This window comes from Cervus canadensis, chromosome 12 (genome assembly GCF_019320065.1).
Source record: "Cervus canadensis isolate Bull #8, Minnesota chromosome 12, ASM1932006v1, whole genome shotgun sequence".
Classification (NCBI taxonomy): domain Eukaryota; kingdom Metazoa; phylum Chordata; class Mammalia; order Artiodactyla; family Cervidae; genus Cervus; species Cervus canadensis.
The window spans coordinates 64,137,210-64,160,015 of NC_057397.1; the positions used below are offsets into that span (position 1 = coordinate 64,137,210).

Below are 22,806 nucleotides of genomic sequence, written 5' to 3' on the forward strand. Positions count from 1 at the left end.
TCAGCTTTCTTTATAGTCCAATTCTCACATCCATACATGACCACTGAAAAAACCATAGCCTTGACTAGACAGACCTTTGTTGACAAAGTAATATCTCTGCTTTTCAATATGCTGTCTTGGTTGGTTATAACTTTCCTTCCAAGGAGTAAGCATCTTTTAATTTCATGGCAAATAGATGGGGAAACTGTGGAAACAGTGGCTGACTTTATTTTTCTGGGCTCCAAAATCACTGCAGATGGTGACTGCAGCCATGAAATTAAAATTTAAAAAATACTCCCTACTCTTAGTTAAATGAGTTCAGAGGTGAGACATAAATGAAGTTAAGATTTTAATTCATTAGTATACCTAACAGATGAATCAGTGTTTACAATAGGATTCCAATGTTGACCACCTTGAAGCATTTTACAGTTACAATCCCAGGTACTAGGTCAGATTTTTCAAGTCTTAACTAAATTTCCAACCTGTATGCAAGTCTATTTTGAACTTCACCTGAATATAATCCAGGAAATGGATGATGCAGGAAAGAAAAAAAAAAAACAAGAACAATGCAGCATCACACCCTGCTTAGTGAAAACCAAACTGGTCATAAATTGTGTGAAAATATATGTCCCTTGGTGCCGAGGGTCAGAATGCAAGTGAGAAACAAGAAACATGCATACATATTGATGCATATATAATACATTCCAGAATCACAGAACTTAACGCTGAAAGGAAAGAGAACCAAATGTGTTTAAAACATCTACTATGGGTTAGTTTCTTTGTTAGAAGTGTTCAGTCATTATAGGGGCAAGTCTTGAAAATTCACCCAAAAGCAAAATATTATAATTCCCAATTTTACACTGAAAAAAAAAAAAAAAAAACCGAGCTCAGAGATGATAAGCAACTGCGCCCCAAGGTCATATGGCTTTTAGGTGGTAATACCAGAAAGCGAACCACAGAATACTCGATTCCAAAACCTTCAGTATCATCTCCTGTGTTATCTTCATTTGGGCAGGCACACAAGTGAAACGTGACAACCCTAGAAGTCCAACTGCATGTGAGTTAGATCTATATACGTTATGACCCACACTTACCAGTGTCACACACCTGTCATCCATGCAAGTACAGACTGTTGCCTAACAACCCAGTAAACAGTGGCCCTTCTGGTTCCTAAACATGTCAAATGAATTGAGCCTTCAGCACAGATGTACCAAGCCTTCTACAGCAAGTCTTCACCTAGCCAGATATTAGACCCTTACATTAACATTTTTATAAACTTTTATCAGATGCTTTTCTGCATTTGTTGAGATGACCATATTGTTATCTCCCTTAAACTATCCATAACTGCATTGCTTTTCTGATGTTGTGCATTCCTTGGATAAACCCTACTTGAACTCATTACTCTTTCAGTAAGCTTCTGTACTCAATTTGATAACATTCTATTTTAAATTTTGGCAACTATGATCACAATCGAAACTGGCCCAAACACTTGTTTTCCTGCGCTTACCTTGTCTGCTTTTGACATAATGCTAACCTCATGAAATGAGAAAGAACAGTCTGTAGTCATTCTCTAAGCTTTGGAATGGGCTTCCCTTGTAGCTCAGTTGGGAAAGAATCTGCCTGCAATGCAGGAGACCCGGGTTCGATTCCTGGGTTGGGACGATCCCATGGAGAAGGAAATGGCAACCCACTCCAGTATTCTTGCGTGGAAAATCTCATGGACAGAGGAGCCTGGCAGTCCATGGGGTCGCAAGAGTTGGACACGACTTAGAAACTAAACCAACCAACCAAGCTTTGGAATAATTATCTGTTCCTTGAAGGATCAGCAGAACTTATTTGTAAAGTCACCTTGATCTGGTGCCACTTTTTTAATGCAATTTTTTGTTGAGATAATTGTAGATTCACCTGAAATTGTAAGAAATAATATAGAAACTTCTCTTGTACCCTTTACGCAATTTTCCCCAATGGTAACATTTTATAAAATTAAAGTAAACATCACAACAAGGATACTGACATTGATACAATCAACCATTCCTATTTAGATTTCCCCAGTTTTACCTGCATTCATTTGTGTTTATGTCTGTGTTCATTTAGTTCTATGCAATTTCGTTATATGCATAGATTTGTGGGTGCATAAATACATAGTATATACCCTGGAGAAGCAAATGGCAACCAATTCCAGGATCCTTGCCTGGAGAATCCCACGGACAGAGGAGCCTGGGAGGCTACAGTCCATGAGTCGCATGAGTCGGATGCAACTTAGCAACTAAGCCACCACTATCACCACATATATGTAGAGATATATACAAATTTATTCAAGACAATCAGGGTTTTACTATACAGTTTTTTAATTGAAGTTGATTTACAAAGTCATCTATATACAGCTGTATATCAGAGTTTTTTCTATTATAAACAGTTTCCAAGTTATAAACATTCTTCAAATACATTTTTAATGGCTGTATGATATTTAATGTGTAATTTAGAACCTTTTGTTTAACCATTCCTCTAGTATTATACATTTCGCTTGTTTCTAGTTTTTTAACTATTGTTAAGTAAGGCTCCAATAAATATATTTACCCAGCTACAATTATTTCCCTTGGAGAGATTTGTAGAGATGAAATTACTGGAGAATCTGATCATGGTCCAGAAATACTCAATGACACATTCTCTCATATTGCCCACATTTAGAGAAAAGGCTGAGTACAGGCATACTTCATTTCATGGTGCTTTAAAGTTACTGCGTTTTTTAGAAATTAAGGGTTTGAGGCAACCCTGCATCTCGCAAGCCTATCTATGCCATTTTCCCACCAGCATTTGCTCACTTTGTGTCTTTGTTTCACATTTTGAAAACTTTTTCATTATTATTGTATTTGTTAGAGTGATCTGTGATCAGTGATCTTTGACGTTACTATTATAATTGTTTTGGGGATGAACTTTGCCCATACAAGACAACAAACTTAACAAATGCTGTGTGTATTCTAAGCACTCCACTGGCCAGCCGTTGCCTGTCTCTCTCCCTCTCCTTTGGCCTCCCTACACCCTGAGACACATGATATTGAAATTAGGCCGATTAATAACCTTACGGTGGCCTCTACCTGTTCAAGTAAAAGGAAGAGCCTCTCACTTTAAATCAAAAGCTAGACATGAATAAGTTTAGTGAGGACGGCATGTCTAGAGCCAAGAGAAGCCAAAAGCCAGGTGTCTTGCGCCCAACAGTTGCAGTTATGAATGCAAAGGAAAAGTTCTTGAAGGAAATGAAGTGCTACTCAGGTGAACAGACAAATTTGAACAAAGTAAAACAGCTTCATCACTGATATAGAAAAAGCTTAATGATCAAACCAGATATAACATTCCCTTAAGCCAAAGCTTAATTCAGAGCAAGGCCCTGACTCTCTTCAATTCTGCAAAGATTGAGAGAAGTGAGGAAGCTGCAGAAGAAAAGGTTGTGGTTAGCAGAGATTGGCTCTTGAGGTTTAAAGAAAGAAACCATCTCTGTAACACGAAAGTGCAAGGTGAGAAGCAAGTGCTGACGTAGAAGCTCCAGCAAATTATTCAGAATATCTAGCTAATTCATGAAAATAACTACACTAAACAGATGTTTTAGTGTAGACGAGACAGCCTTCTATTGGAAGATGTCATCTAGGACTTTCATAGCTACAGAGGAGAAGTCAATGCCTGACTCCAAAGTTCAAAGGACTCTCTTGTTAGGGGCTAATAAAGCTTGTGACTTGAAGTTGAAGCCAGTGTTCATTTATCATTCCAAAAATCCTAGGACCTTTAAGAATTATGCTAAATGTACTCTGCCTGTGCTCTGTCAAAGGAACAACAAAGCTTGGATGACAGCACATCTGTTTACAACATGGTTTACTTAATATCTTAAGCCCACTGTTGAGACGTGCTGCTCAGAAAAAAAAAAAGATTCCTTTCAAAATATCACTGTTCATTGACAATGCACCTGGTGGTTGCTGAAAGAAGAGATGAATGCAGTTTTCATGCCTGCAACCACAACATTCATTTTGTAGCCCGTGGATCATTTCAACTTTTACTATTTAAGAAATACGTTTCGTAAGGCTATCAATAGTGATTCTTCTGATGTATCTGGGCAAAGTAAACTGGAAACCTTCTGGAAAAGATTAACCATTCTAGATGCCATTAAGAACATTTGTGATTCATGGGAAGAATTAAAATATAAACATTCACAGGCATTTGGAAGAAACTGACTCCAACCCTTTGAGGGGATGACTTTGAGGGGTTCAAGACTTCAGTGGAGGAAGTAACTGCAGATGTGATGAAAATAGCAAGAGAACTAGAATCAGAAGTACAGCCTGACAATGTAAGTGAATTGCTACACTCTCAAGATAAAACTTCAATGGATGAGGAGTTGCTTCTCATGGATAAGCAAAGAAAGTGGTTTCTTGAGATGGAATCTACTCCTGAAGACGCTATGAATATCTTCATAGATCTTTTTGATCTTTCAAAGAGCTTTTTGAAATGAAAACAAAAGATTAGGATATGACATAAACTAAGCTGATAAGGCAGCACCAGGGTATGAGAGGACTGACTCCAGTTTTCAAAGAAGTGTTACTGTGAGTAAAATTATCATACAGCACCAAATTCTACGCAGAAATCATGAAAGGAAGAGTTCATCTATGTGGCAAACTTGACTATTGTCTAATTTAAGAAACTGCCACAGCAACCCCAGCCCTTGGTAACCACCACCCTGATCAGTCAGCAGCCATCAACATCAAGGCAAGACCCTCCACCAGCAAAAAGATTACAGTTTGCTGAAGCCTTAGATGATGGTTAGCATTTTTAGCAGTAAAGTACTTTTGATTAAGATAATGTACATTGATTTTTTTAACATAACTATAGAATATACTATAGCATAAACATACTTTTATATGCACTGGGAAGCCAAAGAATTCATGTGGTTTGCTTTATTGTGATATTTGCTTTATTGCAATACTTGCTTTATTGTGGTGGCCTAGAACCAAACCCACAGTATCTCGAGTATATCAGTACAAAAATGTCCCCAATATCTCAAGGTAGAGCTAGGCCTCCCCAAGTCAGAGAAAGAACCCAGCTATGAAAAAACATTCTATCATACATATTCTGGGCCACTCTTTGGACTGGAACTTATCAGATGAGCCCATATAGTGCGTCAAATCCCCACACTTTAGAGGCAGAAAACCAGGAATTACAATACTAGTGACTAACATGTGACATAGAGTGTAGATACGCTACTGTGCTAAAAGTTCCCATGTATTCTGTCTTTCATAGTCCTAAGACCCTATTTTAGGATACTACACTTTACGGATGGGGAAACTAAGCACAGAGAAGTTAAGAAACCTGCCCAAGGTGACACAGTAAGTGGATTCTAACCCAGGCATGTCTTAACTCCAATGCCCAGGCTCTGAGCCACTCTACTATCTGCTCATTTAGATTCTTGTCTTCACAGCACTGGGCTCCAGTGCTATAGAAAGAACCCATAGGGAAGGCAGTTAAAGGCCCGTCTCTGCAAATGAAGGTCAAGGCCAGAAACCAAAAGAGTAGCCTGAGACCCCCCCTCAGTGGTTTATGCTTCAAGAAGCCCTCCAAATTACATCAAGTCATGCTGTCTTCCCTCTAGAATGAAAGTGAGTTCTATCACATTAACTGCTCTTGAGGCTGTAATACACTGGCTTATATGAGAACATATATGGAAAAGCACTAGACATTAGATCCTGAATATTCAGAGTGATGTACATAATCCCAGTACATGATGAATACTTAGCTCAAGTTAACTGGTTACCACCAGCTAGTAGAAATGACTTGCTTTTCTGTAACATGAGTAAATTTCTTGCTCCAGTAATAGTATAGTAAGTATTTGGCAGGAGCTTAATAATTACTTATTGATTAGGTTAATCTTAACATTGCTCCAATTATACCCTGAAGCACATAGAAAAAGATAAACATTAAAGACAGAAAGTTCTTCTAGTTCACTTCATCATTTTATAGATGGGAAAGCTGAGGGCCCACAGGGATGCTAATTACGTGTGTGCAAAACATCACTTTTGCCTTCAACATTATACATTTACTTTTATTGTCTTTATACTTAACAATAAACTGTACAAAAGTACATTTTTAACTTACTCTTTTTTGACAAAAACTTTTAAAAAATAATTTTCTTTTCATTGGGTATCTTGTTCTATGTGTCATTGTTACCATGAGACTGAACTCTATTAATTGTACATTCTCCTTAAACATCTGTACTATTTGTATTTAATATATCTGTATAATCATAAGAAAAGACAATAAACATCAAAACACTTTATAAAGGACGCAACTACTGCATCTTTGTGACATTTCTCACAGAACAGATTCAACAGCAGAGGAGAGAAACGTGAAAACATATCTCATTTTTAATAACTTTTTCTATAGCTTGGAGTCCAAGACCATGACCTGGCTCTCACAGCACTGACAGGTATACCAGTTGGCCTCACTCTGCTGATTCAAATGGAGAGTTCTCCAATGACTTTAAGGCTTCCCCCAGTCCCATCAACTCCTTGAAACACCAGAGAAAAACAGATATACACCATCTATTTTAAGAATCCTTTCTTACTCAGAGCCAATCACCCCTCTAGGCAATCAGCTCAGAAATTCTTCCATGCATTTCTACTCTTAAAGAATCAAAATGCCTCCTCTCTCTACTCACAGCTCCCCAACACACCTCACCTCCCATGCCACCTCATTCTAGACGCCCAGGGGCACTCAAGCACACGATGCCACTGTTAACTCTCTTTCTGACCTGCTAGAATCTTGATCCAACTGAAGGACACCGACACAGACATGGAAGGAGGCAGGAATGTACACGGATGGGAAGCACTGGACTCGTTTATTCTTCACACCAACACTACAGTGTTGATGAAACTGAGGTCGACAGTGTCAAAACTTGCAGCAAACTAGCCCAGGTCCTCCCCCCGGGCTGGTGGATTCAGCTGATTCCAGACAGCACCATCTTCAGTGGCCTCCAGACAGCAAAGCTGAGCGTCAGCAGGTCTGATAGACTCCAACTTCCCAGACCATGGGCACCTGTGCTTAAATATGGAGCATCAACAGGTGTTTACTGCAGCGGTCAAAGGTATGGAAACAAAGGCCCTCCCCTCAGATGGGGCCAATCTCCATGGCCTCAGAGGGCTCAGGGGATTCAGGAACATCATATATGGCTCTCTCATTTCATAGCCAAGAAAACAGAGCCCAAGAAAAAAAAAGAAAAAAAAAAAAACTATTATTTTCTGTACGTTAGGTACGATTCCTATGCTCCCTCATTTTACCCTCACAACAGTCCTGTTATAAAGGCATTCTCAAGTGCAATTTATATGCACACATACATATGTATTTTTTTAAGGACTCAAATATTTAGTATCTTGTCCAAGTCCTAACAGGAAGTAAGCAGCAAAGTGCCAACATCTCCCTGCCCCAAGTCCTTTGTCTATCTTGGTCCTCGGGGTGACAGGTTCTCACCTGGGGGGAGTTTCAGGACTAATACAAAACAGCATGTAAGAAGGGGTAAAGTGTATGACTGGACCTGTGGTTACCAACTGTGGCTACTTTATTAGCATCATTTGAGATGCTTCATAAAAATACAGATTACCCGCCCCCTTTTAGGCTTCTGATTGTTAGAAGGCCCTGAAATCTTTATTTTTTACATACTTCTAGTGATCTGGATTGTGAGTCTGCCGTACTATTTACAGAAAGAGAAAAACAGGGCTAGATCAATCATAAAAGGTTCCCTGGGAGCGTGGATATGAATCAACAGAATTCAAAAGGAGAAACACTGAAGAGGTGGCCATGTCCAGGGAGCATTCATGAAAGTGAAGCCAGTGGGTGAGGGTGGGGAGACATGATGGAGAGTGATGGGGGTCGGGAGGTGGCTAACTGTGCCTTGCAATCTGCTAACTGGCTTCAGTCACGTCCGACTCTTTGCGACCCTATGGACTGTAGCCCACCAGGCTCCTCTGTCCATGGGACGTTCCAGGCAAGAATACTACAGTAGGTTGCTATGCCCTCCTCCAGGGGATCTTTCCAACCCAGGGATCAAACCCATGTCTCTTATGTCTCCTGCATTGGCAGGCAGATTCTTTACCACTAGCACCACCTGAAAAAGCAGAGGTATTTAGACTCCACACCAGGGTAAAAAGGGAAACACAAAGTGGTACAGGATAAATCAAAGAGCAGGTGTTGTTTGGTTTATCCTGTAAATAAATCCAACAGGATAAATGTTTGGGCTAGGAAGGGTGCCGACATGGCTGCTAACATGGGAAACACGTTAGCTTGTTCAGTTGCTAAGTCATGTCTGACTCTTTGCAACCCCACAGACTGTAGCCTGCCAGGCTCCTCTGTCCATGGGATTCTCCAGGCAAGAATACTGGAGTGGGTTGTCCTTTCCTCCTCCAGGGGATCTTCCTGACCCAGGGATTGAACTGGAGTCTCCTGCACTGGCAGGTAGATTCTTTACCACTGAGCCACCAGATCAGCTTTACATGTTGGCAAGGCCCCAACAAAGAAAGATGTGAAAAGGAATGCTACCTCAATCACCAAAATATGAGCTCCAAGAAGACAGAAAGGCTGCCTGGCTTGCTCACGCCTTTACGCTGAGCACTTAGTAGACACTGAATAAATATCACGGAATGAACAACATGTCGCTGCGGCAGTGGTCAACTGGTCACAAAATCAGCAACTACGAATACGTCAGGGACCTGACTTCAAGACTCCAATCTGAAAGTCTAGAATTAAGATGAGGGTACTGGCAGAGGCGACTAAAAAAGAGTGGCTTGTTTTCTACAAAAACAAGCTACTTCTTCATTACTTCTTGCTTTTCTCTAAAACTTTCTTTGGCTTCTGGTGCATGAAACAATCAGGTGGTTTTGAAATACAGGAATGTACCTTCAACAGTGGCAGGGACAGCAGGTCTTCTGTCTTAGGAAGAAGAAAATGATGGGCAAGATCTTCTGGTTTGATTTTTGGCAATGGAGGAGAGACAATCTCATGAGAATCTAAACTCAGATGACATTCCTCTTGTGAGCAAAGATCCCTGCCAGCAGACAGGCCGATAGCACAGTGACTTAACCGGACTCCCTATAAACCTTAATGACAGAGCTGGCCAGGCTCTGTGTGGTTGGGTCAACTTTGGGTTTTGCCAACTTGCGTAGGTAGACTCCTGGTCCTTTAAGTTGGCCAGTGAGGTCACTGAGGGGGCTTCTGGAGACTTGAGGACTAGTTCTACCCAGGAAAAAAAAAACTAGATGATCTTTTGAAATCCTTTCCAAACTAGTGATTATTCAAGATGCCACGTGTGTAATCATGTTATGCAGTCCCTCAAATGGCAAGCACCATCAAAATTACATGTTCCAGGTCCCAGAAGTAGGAGTTGGAGGGTGTACTCAAATTCCTCTGGACACCCATTCTTCCACACGCCTGATCTTAATAAGATCTTTCCTTTCTAAGAGACATCTACCTACTGCTAAACTCCATCTAACAGAGAAAGAGCCCTTGTTCCTCTAAGATTCCCTAGCAAGTATAATTGGCTACATTACTAGAGCAGCCAAAATTTATTTTTTCAAGGAACTGCAAAAGGTTATATGGTTCCAATTTAATTTTTCCTTTGAATGCAAACTTTCCAATGCCTGCCTTTCATAATACATGAGAGGTAATGCAAGGGTCCAAATGATTTGACAGTTTCTTTTAATTTACACACATCTAAGCATGGGTATAAAATTCCACTAGTTCAAAACACTTCCTTTTCTTAAACATACCTCCAGTTCAAATTATGTGTTTATAGCAGTCTGCAATGTATTATTTCTAAAGATAAACAATCATGTAAAAAATTGATAGAAAAACAGCAGCATATCACTACTGCCACACTCCGTCAGTCTTTCCCCTCGCATGGTCAGTGGGAAGTATAAATGCATGGCCACGACCAGGCTCTCCCGGCTGTCTCCAGCATGCAGAAACCAAGGGCCACTGGTTCCTTTCCACAGACAGATAGCCTTGAGCCTTAGTTGCTGAGAATCTCCTTTTCTTTTCCCCCTTGAACTTGGTATAAAACTCAAGGATGCACTAACTGCAGACACTTTTCATTACAAAAAAAGAGAGGCTCTGAGTTCAGATGATCACTATTTCTGACTCCTGGGAAGCAGTTGCAGTTCTCCCATTAAAATGCAAAGTAGTGGAAATAATGTACTAGAATGGCTAAAATGTTGAAAAATGAAGTCTTTCATTTATGCAGCTACACTTGCAACAAATAGAGACTGAAAAGCAATTTAAATGAACTACTGGCCTTCCTCGGCCTTGAAACAGCTGCTTTTGAGAAAAACTGCCTCCCTCACAAAGACTCTCTGCTACAGTCTTCATTCATGGTACAGTTGACATTTTAAAAATCTCTAATTACCCTTTTGAATGATATTCCAATTCCTGAAAATGGTATCTACAACAGTGAAACACCTCATTTGGAAAGCATCCAATTCTGGTTGGAAATGAGAAATACTAGAACCCCAAAGATATAGAGTTGGGGCAGGGGGGAGGGTGTCACGGGAGAAGACAGCTATAGTTCAGCCAAAAAGCTTCCTTATGAATCACTGTTGGATTTAAGAAAAAACCCAAGGAGACATTCTTCCTGTAGAATCTTCGAATAGTAACACTTTCTAGCAAATCCCCAAACCGGACTCAGCAAAAAGGGACCTCCTTAGCCCAGCACATCTTTTTAGGCAGGCTTCGCCAGAAAACCTTTAGATAGTTTTCCCTTTGCCCTGTTTTGCAACGAGATGAGCAATATGCTTTTCTGAAATAAACAGAGAATCTGTCTCTTTTGGTGTGCAAAGAGCCAAAGTTCATAACTGGCTGGGAGATTACCAATCCCAACGGATAAAAACGATCGTTTGCCAAAGAGAAATGCCATTAAGGCTCGGCGTTCTACAGCCAGCCGGAGCACCCGAATTTTCATGTGTTCAGGCTACGCTCTGCAGTCTTGCGGAACGTTTGGGGGCCTGCTAGCACACCCAGAGCCCCTCCGCACCGATGATCAAGGCCACATGGGCTGCTCGGTGCCAAAGGTTTCCCAATCCTAAATCGTATCAATTTAAAAGTAAAAAAAAAAAAAAAAAAGGAGGAGGGGGGAGAGAAGGGAAGAATAACACGCCAAAGGCGGGGGGGGGGTGGGGGGGGACACGCACAAAACCACCCCTAAAGATGACATGATTTGTCTTGGAAGAGACAGTCCAGTTTATCAGAAATGGACACGTTCCTAAGTAGCCAAGGGGGGAGGTATAGGGAACGAAATGGGGGTAGAAACAGCTGTCCTCCCTACCCGAGGCCCCGGACCGCGTTGAGGCTGCAGACCCGCTCGCGGGTGTCGGGGTCCCACCCAGCCCGACAAAGCTCGGGGCGCCCAGGTAGGGGCCGCCAGGCACAAGGGCAAGCCCAGGAGGCATTTCCCTGTAGAGGGCGCTCACTGGGCGTCGCAGGGAAACCAGCTCCAACCCTCGAGCCAGAGAAGGGGAAACCCAGTTCCCACCACCGAGGCCGGGAAGGGAGGCTGTGTTGCCCGCGGCCGTCCCGGCCGGAGAAGAGACTCCCCCGGGTCTGGGGGCACCCCGGCCGGGGTCCGCGAGGGCGAGCGCGGCAGGCTGGAAGCTTCGGGCTCCGAGCGGCCAGGCGACCCGAGGCCGAGCGCAGTGCCACCCGCACCCCGGTCTAGCCCAGCTGCCGCGCTCGAACGCGATCCATACAGAGATGCCCTCCCGCCCCTGATGGCCAGCGAGCCCCCTCGACCCTCAAGCAGGACGGGTCGCCGGGACTGGGAGTCCAGGGTCCGCACTCCGGCATTTTCGGGCGCATTTTCCACGCACTCCCCGCGCCCCCCGCCAGCAGGACCCAGGACTGCGCGCCTCCGCGGGTCGCGTTACCCCGTAGTGTCTGCTCCCTCGCCCCAGCCACTGCGAACATGAAACAAAAGAACTTTTCGCAAACTTTCCTCTCCGGACATTTCGCGGGTTTCTTAAAAAGCTTAGCCCTATCTTCCCAGAACCTGCATTCAATCCAGTAGGGAAGCTGGCGCGGGGGGCGGGGGCCGCGGGGGGAGGGTGCACGGAGGAAGGGACCCCCAAAGTTTCCAGGCCGTCCTCGGGTCTCGGGGAGCGCGCGGAGGGGACCAGTTCCCTCGAAGCCCTATGCACGCTTCCTCTCTCCCCCCTTCCCCATCGGTCCTTCTCGGCCACGCAGCAAGACCCTCGGGAGGGCGAATAAGTTGGACGTCTTCAGGGGCCTCTGCGGTTCGACAAAAGGGCAATACCTTCGCTCTCACCCCGGGGGACCGCGGGGTAACTTCGGCGAGAGGCGCTTTTCTGCGGGAAGGGAAAGGGGAGAAAGCGTGGGTCGCATTTGTCCTGGATCCCCGGGGGATCCCCAGAGATATGTCTGGCAGCGGGGGGTTAGGGGGGCATCCCCCAGGGGGCGCTCCCCGATTCCCCGCGGGGTCTGCGGACTCCACTCGGCCTCCGCACCCTAAACGGCGCGCGCGCCCCCCGCCCGGCCCAACTCACCGATTCGGCGGACACGCAGGCCACCAAGACCCAGGTGAGCAGGATCCAAGCGCGCCGCATATTCCTCCGGGACCGGTGGCTCCCAGCCGCCCGCTTGCAACGAGGGAGAAAATGAAGCTTCTCGCCCAGCTCCCGGCGCTGCCCGCGCAGAACGATCCGGAGCAGAGGTGCCGCAGCGACCGCGGTTCGGGGGGCTCGGGGGGGCTCGGGGGGCTCGGGGCTCCGGAGCGCCCGCTTCCTCCGGCTGCGCCCCGGGACCGCGGCGCCTTCTCACTTGTTGGCTCCTCCACTCCCGAGGCCGGATTGTGGCTCCGGGGCGGGAGGCGGCTCTCGGAGGCTCTTGTTGCTCTGCTGTGGTTTTACTCCTCCGCGGACTCCTTCCCTGTGTCGCTGCTCCGTTTCTGATTTTTTTGAGGAATAAATTAGATGGCTTGGAATGTAGCTGCAGCTGAAGTTTGGGGGCAGAGCGGCGGGGGCGCGCGATCTGCGCGGCTGGAGCTCCGGGAGTATCTGGAGAGGAGCGCGTCCGAGCCGGGCTAGTGGCTCCGCCGCGGCGCCCCTCCTCCGCCTCCTCCTCCTCCCGCGCCGCCGCCTCCCTCCCCGGGTCCTCCTCCTCCTCCTCCTCCCCCCCCCTCCTCCACCCGCTCCCTCCCTCCTCCCTCCCCAGCCGGCTTCTCCTGACTCCTCCGGGCCGCCCGAGGAGAGGAGGCGGCAGTGTGACTCCCAGCGAAACCCGGGAGAAATTCCTCCAGGATTACGCCCGGATTGGCAGCTCCGGGGACCAGTGGCCACAGGCGGCGCCGCGCCGCGGCTGCGCTGGGTCGGCTCGTCCTCAGTCCGTGCTCCAGCCCTCTGCCTCGCCTTCATTCTCCGGCTTCTTTCTCCGCTAGCCTCTCCCTCCTTTTCCTCTCTCCTCCGTACTCCTTCTTCTCTATTTCCTTTTCACTTGCACTTTTCTGGAAGAAAGATCGGTGAAAAACGAGATAGGTATTTATTAATAGCTTTTCTGCCTGCGAGAATTGGACTAGCGATAAGAAACTGCTTTGAGAGTTGGGGGGAGGGGGGGGGACACGAAGTTTACAGATGCCTGCAAGCAGTGTGAAGTGTTCCTAAGTCTCCAGTTCATGAAAATTGTATTTAAAAGAGAAGACAGTCAATGTAGTAAACGTATTTTGAGTATTTCCCACTCTCCCTAACCACCCTCCCCCGAAAAAGGAAGTGGAGGAATACTCCCATAAATTAAAAATGCAACACTTTCAAAGCTTATAATTTCAACTAAAGACTTAAATACCATTTTGCCTCACACAGTTTAAGCCCCTAAGGTATTTTATAGGCTCCATTTCAGCACAGAAATAGGAAGCTACAAATAGGGCAATTTGATGAGAATTGGATGGAGACCTTGAATAATTACCGATTTAAGAGAACTTTAAAGGAAAGAGGGATTAAGTAATTTCTAGTTTGCAAAAAATGATGTTATTTCCTGAATGGAAGTAATCGATCTGAAATATTTTGTTAAGTCTTTTTTTCAATTCCGAGTCTATGGTACACTATACAACATGGCTATTCCTATTTCTAGCATTATTTTTCTCTCTGACTTCTGAAGTGAATGAATTATGGAGCCATTCTGCTCCTAGAATGCCTGCTCTAGGAAACCAGGGAACTTTCTCTTTTGTTCACCACTGTATTCTCATTCCTGTTTCATAAAATACACAATAAATATTTCTTGGATAAACTTTGATCTAAAACTGCAAAAGTATCTGCCTGCAGTGCAGGAGACATGAGAAATGTGTGTTCCATCCCTGGGTGGGGAAGATCCCTTGGAAGAGGAAATGGCAACCCACTCCAGTATTCTTGCCTGAAAAATTCTGTGGACAGAGGAGCCTGGCAGGCTACAATCCAAAGGGTAACAAAGAGTCAGACGCGACTGAGCACATACAGATACTAGACCGTGAAAAATTTTGAACTTGGGATAAATTAGATTCATACTCTAAGTGAGAATTACAATGTCCTAGTAACCTTTCATGTAAGAAATCTCAGAGAAAGAAATTTAGAGAACTGGAGGAAACATTGGGAGAACTGAGTCTGAGATGTCCACTTCTTTGGTTTAAAAGTCCAAACTACCAGGCTCCAAACAGGCAAATCTAAGGTGTTGGCAGCCAAGAGGTAATTTGGAAAAATGGAAGAGTGGGCAGAAAAGAAAAATATCAGGAGACTGGGAGTTATAACATCAGATGTTTCTGATTCCACAAAAATTGAGCTGGTACCTGTGGATCAATGTGGGTCTGGGTCTTGTTTGGTTTTGGAGAGAATGAACTATGACAGTGTTTTTAAGATGGATTCTTTGTGGCTTGAACACGGCTGAATGTGGCCATTCCTACTTCTGCAGGGCTGCCAGTCCAAGGGCCACTGTCATCCTGTAACCTGGATGAAAGTATTCTTAGCTCCCCTCACCAATGCCCCTTATCCCATCCCCTCCCACCCCCACTTCCACCACCCCCTCACCCCCCAACCCCCTCCCCCACAGAAAAGGGTCTGGCTAAACATGCAGAGTCAGCAGCTTCCAAGTAGGGAGAGTCAAACCCCAGTCTCTGGGTTTCAGAACCTGTGGGTTCCATAGAATTCATCCATAGGTTGAAGAATTTCTTGAGATGGGGAGACTTCTGAAATGAGTTTCCAAAGGACAATGAACAATATAAATGTCATCTCTACTCCCAAAAGAGACCCAGTCTGCTCTCCAGGCTTTGGGCAAGGCCACTCCCCCCATCTCCCCAACAGTTAAGAACCCATCAAATAAACTAGAATTTTAGTGAAAGGGGAAAAAGCTCTTCTCCACTGGCTTTCACAGCTATTGCTGTTTATTGGGTCATCCACCTAATGAGCATGGAGACTGCTGTCTGTTTCAGCTTAGGCAGACTGGTAAAAATGAATTAGCAGATGCATCTGTGAAAGGAATGCATCTATGCACCTGATGACATACCCCAAATCTCTTGGCATTTTTGAGACTCTCAGTGACTTGGTATTTTTTTTAATAAATCGTCTGTAGGAGAATTTATGTAATAAGGAGATGGTACTGTTTTATGGTTTTTCCAGTAGTCATGTACGGATGTGACAGTTGGACCATAAAGAAGGCTTAGCACCAAAGAATTGAGGCTTTCAAATTGTGGTGCTGGAGAAGACTCTTGAGAGTCCCTTGGACTGCAAGGAGATCAAACCAGTCCATCCTAAAGGAAGTCAACCCTGAACATTCATTCGAAGGACTGAGGCTGAAGCTCCAATACTGTGGCCACCTGATGCAAAGAGCTGACTCATTGGAAAAGACCCTGATGCTGGGAAAGATTGAGGCTAAAAGGAGAAGGGGGTGACAGAGGATGAGATGGTTAGATAGCATCACTGACTCAATGGACATGAATTTGAGCAAACTCCAGGAGATAGTGCAGGACAGGGAAGACTGGCACGCTGCAGTCCATGGAGTTGCAAAGAATCGGGCACAACGTAGTGACTGAAAGACAACAACTATTTTGAGAGTCACATAATATCAGGTATATGATAACAAATACCCAAGACTTGGTGCTTAAGTGCGTGAACAGGTGTGGCCAAAAGGATAATCCGATCAAGGGAAAATTGCAGACTGTGAAAGCACTTACACAAGAGCTGGGTACAAAAAAATTAGCCCGGCTGAGTGGGAGTGGGGTTGTCCCCAGTGTTAGACACATGTCTAAACTTGAAAATGGTGAAGACCTGTGTCTTAGTCTATTTGAGCTGCTGTAAGAAAAATGTCATAGACTAGGAGGCTTATAGACAACAAAAATTTATTTCTCACAGTTCTGGAAGCTGGAAGTCCAAGATCAAGGCGCTGGCAGCTGCGGTGTCTGGTGAGAAGAGCCTTCCTGGTTTAGAGACAGTTGTCTTTTCACTGAGTCCTCATGTAGTAGCAGAGGTGTGAGACTTTTCTGGAGCCTCTTGTAAGGGTGCAAGTCCTACCCATGCGAGCTATGCTCTCATTACCCAAGCACCTCCCCAAAAGCCCCACCACCTAGTACCATCACCTTGGAGATAAGGATTTCTTTGAAAGTGAAATTTGCTCAGTCCAACTCTTTGCGACTCCATGGACTGTAGCTTGCCAGGCTTCTCTGTCCATGGAATTTTCCAGGCAAGAATACTGGAGCGGGTAGCCATTCCCTTCTCCAGAGGATTTTCCTGACCCAGGGATTGAACACGGGTCTCCTGCATTGCAAGCAAATTCTTTGCCATCTGAGCCGTCAGGGAAGCACATATGGCGGGACATGTCGATCGCTCCATCTCTAAGTTTGACTATCACTACAGATAGTCACCTATCTGTGCTTTTACCTAGTTGAAATTTTTTTAAACTGATAACGGACTAAAATTCAGTAGAATTTGGTGGACTGTATCAAATACAGTACGTCTAGCTTGCTACTAGAGTCAGAGGCTCCTCTGTAACCTATGTTTTCAAGTCCTTATTTCAGGACTGTACTTTGAGAGGCACAGCAAATACAATAGCAAAACCAATCACTTTTCAAATAGCTTCACTGATTGCTAAAAATAAATGCCCTTTCTCAAGAATCTCGAAAGAAAATATAACAAATGAACAGAATGTAGAGACTAAGATTCAGAAACATAAAAAATAAAAATGAGAAGTTATTTTGTATCTACGTATCCTATGATAACTGTGGACTAGCAGGTGCTATGTTCCAGGGTGAACTGTCAGAGCAGGAAACTGCAGAGGGAAAAAAGAAATGCCACCTGGTTGTTCTTCCACTCAACATCCCCTGGAATGTTCCCAAGGCTCTGGGTTAGACATCCATTTAGTAGCATCAGCCCTGACTAAATTCACTCAGAACCTGAGACTGTGACGAAATCTAGCCAGCCAGATATTACCAGTGCTAATAATGGCAAGTGAGTGGAGGCCATGATGAAAATCTACAGGCCATCCAAGAAAATCTATTCTTAGCCTCAGTCTTCACATTGCTCTTGCCGTTCACCTCTGTCAAGACTTTGCCAGGGATGTTGGCTGATTTGAGTTTCATAATTTGAGTCTGTGCTAATGTTGAGCAAAATTGTCACATTTTGGGCAGCAGGACACAGGCAGGAAAGTCAAAATCATAGAGTACATAAATTATCCCTGAATAACACAGAAGGCAAAACACTCTTTTTGGCTTCCCTAACAGAATGGCATGGTTCTTGAAAGACTGGCAGAACTTGACATCCATTCATTTGATAAATATACGTGGGTCACCTGCACATGCCTGTTCCTCGTGGGGTAGGCACATGAATTTTCTCAAAATATGTTACAGTAACACATTTTAAACCAAGAGTTGTCCTTGAGTCACAAGTCTGTCACTAAGGTCAATGTCAAATTTCATCCTAAAATCAGATATGAAAATTTGAAGAAAACATTATTTATAGAATATATCATTCTTGGGCATCAAGCAACATTTTCCTAAGAGCTATATATGTGAAATTAGAAAGGTTCCATTAAGGTATCTTCAAATTACTTGCACGGCACTTGTATTCCAATTGGACAGGAATATCTAATCTTGGTTGATCTGATGTAAAATGGTATTCCTCTTGTTACTACTGTCTCCATAGACTATTACTTTAATGGCAGCAAGCCCTCCCACCCCACTCCCCCCACTATTCTTAGAGATCCATCTTCTCTAAGACCCTGGAGGGGAACCCTACATACTATATACTAGAAAGCCCACATCCCCTTGCTCACAATTATGCAGACCGGGGCTGGATATTAGGGGAGGCAATTTATTAGCTGGCCAGATTCACCCTTCAGATCATTTAAACTAGGGAACTTAGAGTCTAAGTCAATTGTACACTGACCTGGGAGTTATCCAAAACCAGTAAGGCTTTTTATGTGCTGAAACAGAAGGGGCTGATCTGCAGGAGAAAGAATAAAGCAGGTGGACAGAGAAGAGAGAATCAGAAATAGAGAACACACGACTCCGGAATAATGGACGATTGCTGATTTTTTTTCCAGTTCCTTTCCCAGCCTCTTTTGAGATCCAAATCAACTCCATTCCTTTGGGATCTACAAAATACTCTGGTAAAGTCAAGTCTTTAAGGTGAAGTCCTCATTTTTCCTTAGCTAGTTTTAGAGGATTTCTGTTCCTGGTAAACAAATGATCCCAGACAAAGACAGAGCTGAAAATGAGGTAGAGTTTTGACTATGTTTCCTTCACTTGGAATAGAATAGAATCCTTGCCATTTACTGCTTTATGCATATGTGAGTAAAGAACAGCTTTCATGAAGACAAGCTACCATAAAAGTTATTTATATTTTCAGGAAAAAAATTAGAAAAAGGTGTTTAAATCATTGCATTACCTTGGGGAAAATATTTTTCCCACTCAGTAGAATTAGGTATCTTATTCTAAAAGCAGAATAGAATACATAGATACTTCTTTGAATAGAATAGTATTAATATTGGGACCACCTGCAGGTTAATACTGGCGTTTACTTCATTGAGCATATTTCTAAAAGGTCTAGGTGGCAAAGTGCACAAACATCCAGGTGTGCGATGTTACCAAATTCTTTCAGGTAGTGAAATGTGAAACAGGCAGTATGGTCTCGCCTGGGTGAGTTGTTAACTAACTCAGTACACTCAGGTGACAGAATCTTGCATTTTACACCTGCTGTTAGTTCACTGCAATGGGTAATAGCTCAGGATTTGGCAACACATAGACTGGAGTTTGATTCGTAATTCCACGCTTTATTGTGCTTTAAGAGGCCTTGACACCCAACAGCCCATTGACTCTAAGTCTCAGTTTCCTCATCTATAGGTTGGAAATAATCAGGTTAATGTGTAGAATCTGTGAGCTCATGCATCAAAGCAGTTATTGAGTTATTTTGTACATAGTCAATTTCCAATAAATGCCAGTTGTCATTATTAGTGTTTCCTCTCTGAAATAACCTATCTGTTCTCCCAGTTCTCTGGCTGATTCCTGCTTGACCGTTCAGTGTCAGTTTAGAAGTGTCCTCATTGGCAAACATTTGAAGGCCTACTATGTGTCACAACACCTGCTCCAGGTAGCCTTCCCTGATCCCCCTCAACTGAATAAGAGACCTTTAAGACACTTAATTCTCACCTATTAATTATAACCTAGGATAGAATATTTGAATATTAATAAATTAATAGAAATATGTTCTGTTGTGTCTAAAAGTACAAAAAAAAAAAAAAAGAAGAAGAAGAATAGTGTCAGTAAGGGCATAGTAAACAAGACAATCCAGCATTCTACCTTTAGAAAAATGTGCACCATAACAAATTTAAACCTACATAAAAACCTAGAGAGGGAGTATAAAACTCTAAAATTGTAAATTCTAAAGGAGAAATAAAGAGAATTGAATTGTTAAACAAAAAACCCTCACTCTTTTGAATTCAGATAGAAATAAGGAAAATGTTTCTGGGAAGGAAGAAATACACTGCATCATAATATCAAAATACATGCACCCCAATGTTCATCGCAGCACTGTTTATAATAGCCAGGACATGGAAGCAACCTAGATGCCCATCAGCAGATGAATGGATAAGGAAGCTGTGGTACATATACACCATGGAATTTTACTCAGCCGTCAAAAAGAATTCATTTGAACCAGTCCTAATGAGATGGATGAAACTGGAGCCCCTTATACAGAGTGAAGTAAGCCAGAAAGATAAAGAACATTACAGCATACTAACACATATATATGGAATTTAGAAAGATGGTAACGATAACCCTATATGCAAAACAGAAAAAGAGTCACAGAAATACAGAACAGACTTTTGAACTCTGTGGGAGAAGGTGAGGGTGGGATATTTCAAAAGAACAGCATGTATACTATCTATGGTGAAACAGATCACCAGCCCAGGTGGGATGCATGAGACAAGTGCTCCGGCCTGGTGCACTGGGAAGACCCAGAGGAATCGGGTGGAGAGGGAGATGGGAGGGGGGATCGGGATGGGGAATAAGTGTAAATCTATGGCTGATTCATATCAATGTATGACAAAACCCACTGAAATGTTGTGAAGTAATTAGCCTCCAACTAATAAAAAAAAAAAAAAAAAAACAAAAACAAAAACAAAAAAAAAAATTCAATATGTCTAATGTTTGCTCTTTTTTGTTGTAGCTGTTAGTAATGCCCCCATCACAAAGGAAGAGAACTTCTCTGCAGATTTCACTCCAGTGTTGCACTGTGAAAGCAGCTTTTCCCACCTGCTCACTCACCACACCCCCACACTCCAACAGCCCAAGGTGACTTATGTCAACAGCCCAGTCTGAATGTCTTCCTTTCCCTCCCAACTCATATAACCCTGTATAGAAACATATACAAATACATGACACACACATAAGTTTTTTGGTTAATTTTGTTGTTACTTGTTTTGCAAAAAAGTTCACATTAAACCCTTCCTTCATCTTGTAGAAATTCCTCCAAGTCACTTGACAGAACTTTCCCTCATTTTTTTGAAATGGCTGCATATTTTCCTTTGGCATGGGTATTTCACACTTGATTCAGTCATTTCCCTGTAATTAGGCATTCAGTCTGTTTCCAGTGGTTTCCTAAAAGCAATCTTACAGGAAATACCATTTATATATTTCCTTAATTCATGATGATTTTCTTTCTGGAGGCTAGATTCCTAAGAGTGGGACTGTTGGGTTGGAAAGTATAAATATTTTTAATTTTATGAGATGTTGTTTGACAGTTTCACAACAACAGAAAGTTTTCACATTTCTGCCAGGGATGTTTGAGAGCATTCTTTTTCTTGCTACACGTTGCAGCCAGCAATAGATGTTAACTTTCTTCTTAGCCATTTAATAAGTATGAAATGACAGCTCATTGCTAGTGTTATGTGCGTTTTCCTGAGTACTAGTACTTTAGGGCATCTTTTTTTTTTTAAGGTTTTGTTTTTGTGTGTGTGTGTGTTTTGTTTTTTTTGATGTTGACCATTTTTAAAGTCTTTGTTGAACTTGTTACAATATTGTTTCTTTTTTTTGTCCTCAAGGCATGTGGAATTTTAGCTCACTGACCAGGGATCAAACTTGTACCCCCTGCATTGGAAGGAAAAGTCTTAACCACTGACCGCCAGGGAAGTTGCTAAAGCATTGTTTGTATTTGTTATAGTTGGAGTTGGTCTTATGTGTATTATGTGTTTGTATCCTTTTCCCATTTTTCTACATGGTAATATGCTTTTTTCTTATATGAGCTCTTGTATAATTGCTCTAAATACATCAATCTACAACTGTGGTATTAATCCATCTTACATATATTTTTATATATACTATAATCTATTTCCAATTAACTATCCTAACAACTGATTTATTTGTCTGTTTCCATGTCATACCATAAACATTTGACTACCTTGATAATACAGTGCCTTCTGATATTTCCAAAACCAATCTTCCTACTCTCTAACTACACATTGTTTTCTTTTTTTTCCATGCTTTTCTTAGATATCTTTGGGTGTTTTTTCATCCATATAAATTCTAAGAATATTTTAGACAATTAAAATAAACCATTTTAGAATTCCATTTGAGATTGAACTAAATTTATTATTGGCTTTGAAACAATTAAAGTTTTTATGACATTAAGTTATTTCAAACCAGAAAATGTTATATTGAACTTTGTTCAGATCTTTCCATTTTTGATAAGATTTTATAGTTTCCTATAGATCCTTATAGATCATGTGAGCTTCTTTTTATAGATAGTCCCATATTAATATATATTTTAGCACTGTTATAGTGTTTCTCCTATTTCATCTAGGAAGTTATTGCTAGAGGAAAACTGCTTTATCTTACATTTTGTATGCTACCATCTTTTAAAATTCTTTAGTTACTCTCATATATTTTTTAATAGAGTCTCTTGGATTTCTAGGCATACAATTATATCATCAGCAAAAAGTGTGGTTTTATTATCTTTTCTAATATTTATGCCAGTTATTTAACAACAGAAGTTATAAACAATGAGGGTGATAACAAGGCATTCCAATCTAGCTCCTGATTTTAAGGAAAATAATTTAGTGTATCTTAGCATTTACAATAATAGTTGTGGTTGGTTTGCGGGTAGTTTTTAGCAGATGAAATGTTTCATTACTTATTATGAGTTTTTATTAGGAATAGTTGTTGAATTTGCTGAAAGCCCTTCTGTTCCAAGATTTATTTCTAAGATTCTATGGGTTCTGTCCTTTAGCTAGTTGATGTAATAAATTGTGCTGATGTTCCCTGAGAGTGATTTTTTTTTTTATAGCAAG

General features: G+C 42.5%; 1 protein-coding gene and 1 long non-coding RNA gene across 2 annotated transcripts in view; both read right to left on the reverse strand.

Moving 5' to 3' along the window:
• Positions 1-13,230, reverse strand: part of SDC2 (syndecan 2) — a 121,722-nt gene extending 108,492 nt beyond the window's left edge. Inside the window, exon 1 of the mRNA XM_043484177.1 lies at positions 12,558-13,230. Coding sequence (XP_043340112.1) covers positions 12,558-12,617 — 60 coding nt within the window. The 5' untranslated portion in view covers positions 12,618-13,230. The remainder of the gene's footprint in view (positions 1-12,557) is intronic.
• On the reverse strand, positions 768-12,547 carry LOC122451388. The gene is made up of 2 exons (XR_006272399.1): positions 6,767-12,547; positions 768-6,523 (listed from the first exon to the last, which is right to left on the reverse strand). It is a non-coding gene; the product is annotated as an uncharacterized LOC122451388 (long non-coding RNA).
• Positions 13,231-22,806: the final 9,576 nt, after the last annotated feature.